The 6,113-nt window shown below is 41.4% G+C and overlaps 2 protein-coding genes across 2 annotated transcripts; one reads left to right on the forward strand and one right to left on the reverse strand.

Moving 5' to 3' along the window:
• Positions 1-824: 824 nt before the first annotated feature.
• rps11 (ribosomal protein S11) lies at positions 825-3,234 on the reverse strand. The gene is made up of 5 exons (XM_079282725.1): positions 3,187-3,234; positions 2,532-2,672; positions 2,220-2,295; positions 1,419-1,548; positions 825-1,018 (listed from the first exon to the last, which is right to left on the reverse strand). The coding sequence occupies exons 1-5, from the start codon at positions 3,199-3,201 to the stop codon at positions 895-897; spliced, it is 486 nt and encodes a 161-aa protein (XP_079138851.1). The 5' UTR covers positions 3,202-3,234; the 3' UTR covers positions 825-894.
• Positions 3,235-3,534: 300 nt separating this feature from the next.
• LOC306787551 (apoptosis regulator BAX-like) lies at positions 3,535-5,549 on the forward strand. The gene is made up of 6 exons (XM_079282724.1): positions 3,535-3,593; positions 4,322-4,370; positions 4,469-4,627; positions 4,725-4,860; positions 4,970-5,074; positions 5,187-5,549. The coding sequence occupies exons 1-6, from the start codon at positions 3,563-3,565 to the stop codon at positions 5,283-5,285; spliced, it is 579 nt and encodes a 192-aa protein (XP_079138850.1). The 5' UTR covers positions 3,535-3,562; the 3' UTR covers positions 5,286-5,549.
• Positions 5,550-6,113: the final 564 nt, after the last annotated feature.

The raw sequence follows: 6,113 nt of genomic DNA on the forward strand, positions 1-6,113 counted from the left end.
CGCTTAAGGGCCTCCACCATTAAACACAATGCTGTATCAACTCTGAGCTTTGGTAGAACAAATCTTTTCTTTACATCGCTTTACTCACAATTTTACAGATTACAGGTGAAGAAACTTAGTTTCGTTTTTTTCTGCAATAGTGTCCTAAGCAACCTAAGCAAAACAGTCACATCCAAGCATTCAGATTGCCTTAAATTGGGAGTGTTCATTAAGGAAACACTGAACAAACTATCTGGGTGAAACATGGCTGAGTCTTTTTGCATTTACTAGCAAATTCTGGGCTTCACAGTAGTCTTTGTAGTTATTATACTTTGACTGATTCAGTACAATTAATGTTAGGATGTTCCAAGAAGAAAATCCTCAATCATAGCCACCACATTTCCATTAGTGAGTTTCTTCTGTGTTCCAGATCAGAGTAAAATTTCTCAGAAATAGTTTGACCCAAATATACCTGATCACTACTTCAGAGCAAATGTAGATGCAGTTTTATTTACCAAAATTTTTTAGCTTGCTTAGTGCCAATTATGATTTCAATCACTGTCCAAAATAAGCCTATAATTATACTAAACAGATTAAAGTTATCCAAATGTTTCAGATATTAAATTGCAGTTCTTTCACCAAAGTCTTAATTTGATGTTCATTATCTTTAGATTCGATTTTTTCCCCCTTCCATCTATAACTGCTCGGCACAAACCAACTGATTAATTATGCACAAGTGACAGACCGAAACGTAGTGAAAAAACTAAAGGGGGAGCCGAGCAGAGTATGTTCATGCATTATTTGGTGCCAAAGATTTTAAGGGATAAGACAAAACACGGAAGGCATTTTAAACAAGGTTCACTTTATTTGACAGTGGAACAAGTTAGCAAACAGCCTTCCCGTTCACAGTCACACCTAAAACTTCTGGAACTGCTTCTTGGCTCCAGCAGCTTTCGTCACTTTGAGGACGTTGAACCTCACGGTCTTGCTGAGAGGTCGGCACTCTCCGACAGTGACAATGTCTCCAACTGTGACGTCTCTGCAGAAATACACAAAAATAATATGTCAACAGGTGGTTGGGGAACATCTGTCCAAGACCAGGCCGGTAAAGATTCAGCCGTGTTGGAGCAGGAGGTGTTTAGCAAAGCTGCATCAGTGTTTGCCAAAAGGCATCATCGTCACAGCTTCTTGAGCTTGGAAGACCATCGTGAGAAAATCATCATTTGCAGCAAGTTATGATCTACTTTTTGGGGCTGATAAAACTACATTAACAGACATCTGGACAACCAACTCATAATTAAATTTGTCCAGGGGCAAACAAATACCCGTATTATTTTTCAAATCTTTCACATATATTTCCAAATCTGGGAAAACAACATTTACGACAGTTTGCTTCGACAGTGGAGACCTGAATTAAAAGCATGTGAGCAGCGTAGTACCTGAAGCAAGGCGACAGATGGACAGAGATGTTCTTGTGCCTCTTCTCAAAGCGGTTGTACTTGCGGATGTAATGCAGGTAGTCACGTCTGATGACGATGGTCCTCTGCATCTTCATTTTGGTAACTACACCTGTAGATCAAACACACAAAAGAAAGTTAAATATAACGGTGTTTAAGGGCTTTTTGTGGTCAATTCAGTAAACGCTGAAGTCAGTTCATCGTAAATAGGATTGTCACGCCAATGCATCAGTGTTGCCATTAGGCACTGTCGTCAGAACCCAGAGGGCTTGGAAGACCATCGTGAGAAAAACATCATTTGCACGACAGTGACAAGACAAAAAAAAAAGGAAATTCAATGTAAAGTTTGTAGTAAGTTACCATGTTAAAGACACTGGCTCTGGCTTGGGTTGCGTCACCTGCACAAGGATATGTTGATTTGCAGTCAGGAACATTGCTAACCTTGTGCTCAACAGTTACAATTGAGACATCAACACTCACAGTACCATGGTGGACATTGTAACAAACGTAATGCTGGATTTAAACCAATTTCACTCTCGAGACATTGAGTCTCCTGTACACTCAATGTAGTCACGTCTTGTCAAACTAACCTGCACTGTGTTCTTCTTACACATTATTTTAGAAAATGTATACACCTTTAGTTTACTTCAGGTTAATTTTTTGTGTTCTTATAATATTGTAGCAGCGTGTGGTGTTTAAATGACAGCAGGTTATCTGTTGCAGCATCCCAAGCCAGTGTCAATGGGCTAGTGTTTAAATATACTGTAGTGTGGTTAAACTTACCAGAGAGGATACGGCCACGAATGGAGACATTTCCAGTGAACGGGCATTTCTTGTCAATGTAAGTGCCGTCAATAGCCTGGTGAAAGCAAAAAAATATATATTATTAGTGGCATCCCATGCATATTGCTTTGCTATAAAATTAGGTTGTTTTTATAACTAATGTGACTGCATCAGCATTGCCCAAAGGCATTATCGTCAGAACCATGAAGGCTTGGAAGACCATCGTGAGAAAGACATCATTTGCAGCTAACAAAGAACATAAGGCACAACTACTCAGTCAGTTTGAGTAATTTTCTGAATAATCGAAGTTACCTCTCTTGGGGTTTTGAATCCCAGCCCAACACTCTTGTGGTAACGGGGGAGCTTTTCCTTGACCTCCTTGGCACCATCTGCGAGCAGAACACGCTTCTTGTTCTGGAAGATGGTGGGCTGTTTCTGATAAGCCTTCTCGGTCTGTGAAACAAGGAGATCATCGAGGTGAGACCACGTGAAGCAGGAAGCACTTTAACTTGGACATCCGCACTTTCACGCGCTGGTAGGACACATCTACATAACTCCACCCGGCCTAGCAAAGATTACTACTTCAACATCCGACTTTCTCTAATAAGGTACTAAAATCACCCTTAGCAGAAACGACATATTGATACATAATTAGATGGGGTATGTTTAAAATAAAAGTGTTACCGTTTACAGTACATACAAAGCAATGTTCTGCTAAGAGTTAACGTTAAGTGGTAGCAGGCTAAGCTAACCTAGTTAGCATTCGGGCTAGTTTAACGCTACACGAGGGTATGCGGAACGTTACCAACAAAATTCCAGATCTATAACTCTATCTGTGGCTTTAAATGGCTCGTGACTGTGTATTAAGACCATGTAAAGGCACATACTTAACATATCGCGATAAATAAGTGCATTTAAATGGTAAAAATATCAATTTAAATTCACCACGCCGTGTTCCCGAACGTACTTGTGTATCCGCCATCTTTGCCTGCCGAGTCGTAAAGAGGCCTGTGGTTGCGCGCGACGGTCTAAAGAAGACCGCGAGAAGCAGGAAATGACGTTTACAAAAAAGGGCGAGGCCTCACAAAATGCAAAACACTTTTGTTTTGTGTCGTTTAACGTTACTTCACCAACGGATAGACGTGGTCAGTTATGTAAAAGTCGCACTTAAATTGTTCATTATTTATCAAATATATTTATAAAACATACCACCGCCACTTATGTGTTGTCATCATATCACATCAGCCGTTAGCACGTCTGAAAACTAATTACCGCAAATAAAATTTTGTCACGTGATTACACGGAAGCGCCTCAAGTCGCGAGCGATCTAAACAGACAACAAGATGGCATCACGCCCGGGAGGAGACGATCAAGGTACCAGATAGCATCGGCAATGTTTTTTTAATTAAATTGACTGTGACAGTGTCACCAACAGTGTGGTAGACATTGATACTCTCACACTTGAACAATTAGCTCTTGTTTGTTGCGTCTGTGGCTCGTTTCCTTTGCTAGCAGCAACATTAGCTGAACTGAGGTTAGCAACATAGCTAACTGAAACGTTAGCCGTTACTCGGCGTTTGTATATAGCTCGATGTGGCTAGCTTGGTTAGCTCATAGCTGTACAAGAGTGAGTTAGCAAATACGTGACAAAACCGAAACACACATATCAGGAGACTATCGTTATGTCGTTTCACACCGACAAGGTCAAAGTCCCGGGCTCGTTAGACGTCAAATATGTTGAAGCCACAACATTGACTAACTTAATAATGACTAAACGTTAGCACCAATTAACTTAGATGACAACTAATGTATAAACGCGACTGCTAATGCCCCTCAAACTGTTATTTTACACACGGACACAGCTGATATAAAGAGTAATAAAGCACAGTAAATATACAGTTTATCAACAAAATAACAAGCTTTTTAAAAAAGTATCTGTTATTTAAAGTGTGGCATCATATTCAGATTGAAGTGACGGTAAACGTATAGTTATAACAGCAGCACAGGTTCTTATTATTCACTCATTTCTTTCAGATTTTAGATACCTGGTTGTATGGCGGTATCAGTATTTGGGAGATTTAACACCAACCTTTGTCTTTCAGGCAATAGCAAAGACCAGATACTGGAACTAGGAGCTGTTTTGTTAAAAGAGTGAGTATATACTCAGTGTATATATACGGTTGGGCTTCTCATTATTGAACAAAGTCAGATCATACTTTATTACCACCTGTTTGTGGCTCCCTGTGTAGCTTCATCTATGAGCGGGTTCAGCGGCATGCAGACGGCAACACTGCACTGACCAGGACACAGCTGGGCGGAGTGGAGCTGACTGACCCCAACCACAAGAAGCTGGCCATGTGTCTGCAGCAGATTGGAGATGAGTTGGATGGAAATGTGGAGCTCCACAGGTGAGCTGCCTGCCTGTGTGTCAGGCCTGAAAAGTTATTAATGAGCGTGTTTAACCGGTTTAGCCTGTCCGTAATCACTAAATGTTGTTTTCCCCAGAATGATAAACAGCTCTTCGCTCAGTCCCACAAAAGACATATTCCTGAAAGTTGCCATTGAGATCTTTTCAGATGGAAAGTTCAACTGGGGACGGGTGGTTGCCCTGTTCTACTTTGCCTGTCGACTCGTCATCAAAGTGAGTTCAGCAGCCCTGTTGTATGTCGACTCATAATGAAAACAAAGTTATGATTGAATAACAAAGCCCTGAGCAAAGTCTGACTCATCTCCCTTTCACACCTTCCCAGGCTCTCGTGACCCAAGTTCCTGATATCATCAGAACAATAATCAGCTGGACCATGGACTACCTCCGGGAAAATGTGATCAACTGGATCAGGGAGCAAGGTGGCTGGGTAAGAAGCTAGCTATCAAATGCAGCTCAAACTCGTATATTCTAAGTAAATAAGCTTCTGCTCCTGATTGCTAGCATGGCACATGCTAATATTTGTGTCTGTTGTTTTTTAGGAGGGTATTCGGTCCCACTTGGGCACGCCCACATGGCAGACGGTGGGAGTTTTCTTGGCTGGAGTTCTCACCACTGTTTTAGTCATTCGCAAGATGTGAGGAGTTTGTGATGAGCAGACATGTGAGAGATGGGAAAGAAGTATACCTGAGGTTCATGGGGACAGGAACATGAAAGAACAGCTGGATGTGAGCAGAAAGAAGTTAAAGGCAGAGTGAACAAGTTGTACAGGAAGAGCTTGTATTTGGACACGAAGAGCCACTCTTCGTTTCTGCCTCCCTTTCATTTCCAAGGACTGGGAGACTGAACGCATTGTCACACCCATAATCCCCACGCCACTGAGGGAGTTGGCGGAGCATGATTACATGCACATTGTGTGTGTGTGTGTGTGGGGGGGGGGGGGGGCTGAGGGGGAGAGTTTGTACGACTTTAACAGGGAATGCATTTTAAGTAATTTATTTTTTATTCGGTATAGACAAAAAAAAACATAGATAGCATTTCTGTTGTCTGCCCTGAAAGATGATTGACTGAAGTTCATTTTTCTTTCTTTCATTTTCGTTCCACTCAGATTGCTTTTCTGATCTCCTCCCTCTCCATCCACCTCATCAGGTGCTACAGAATCACTTTTCATATGTATTTGTGAGTGTTAACTGGTGTAAATCTGTAACCATCTGCTGCCATTGTTGGAGGGTGGTCACATCTCATCGAGTTAAGAAAAGTTATTTTTGCAAACAATTATTGGATTAAGCCGGAAGATGTAGATGAATCTCATCTACGGTAATATTTGGGCTCAAAACAACCCCAAATCATTTCTCCCCTTGAATGCACAGCTCAACCTTATTTTCAGTGGGTAACTTAAGGGCCACAACAGGGATTTATATACAAAGTTATGTTTACATTCAACATGAATCACGCGGTAGAACAGTCAC

This window comes from Melanostigma gelatinosum (assembly GCF_949748355.1).
Source record: "Melanostigma gelatinosum genome assembly, chromosome: 13".
Taxonomy (NCBI): domain Eukaryota; kingdom Metazoa; phylum Chordata; class Actinopteri; order Perciformes; family Zoarcidae; genus Melanostigma; species Melanostigma gelatinosum.

What these genes read in the sequence shown, in the direction of transcription:
- rps11 (XM_079282725.1), bottom strand. An exon ending in GATTCAAAACCCCAAGAGAG is followed by an intron (nt 2,296 to 2,531) that starts GTAACTTCGATT and finishes TGCTTTCACCAG; the next exon opens with GCTATTGACGGCACTTACAT. An exon ending in TCGTGGCCGTATCCTCTCTG is followed by an intron (nt 1,549 to 2,219) that starts GTAAGTTTAACC and finishes TTTGATCTACAG; the next exon opens with GTGTAGTTACCAAAATGAAG.
- LOC306787551 (XM_079282724.1), top strand. Translation starts at nt 3,563, where the DNA reads ATGGCATCACGCCCGGGAGGAGACGATCAAG. An exon ending in GGAGCTGTTTTGTTAAAAGA is followed by an intron (nt 4,371 to 4,468) that starts GTGAGTATATAC and finishes CTCCCTGTGTAG; the next exon opens with CTTCATCTATGAGCGGGTTC. An exon ending in GGAAATGTGGAGCTCCACAG is followed by an intron (nt 4,628 to 4,724) that starts GTGAGCTGCCTG and finishes TGTTTTCCCCAG; the next exon opens with AATGATAAACAGCTCTTCGC.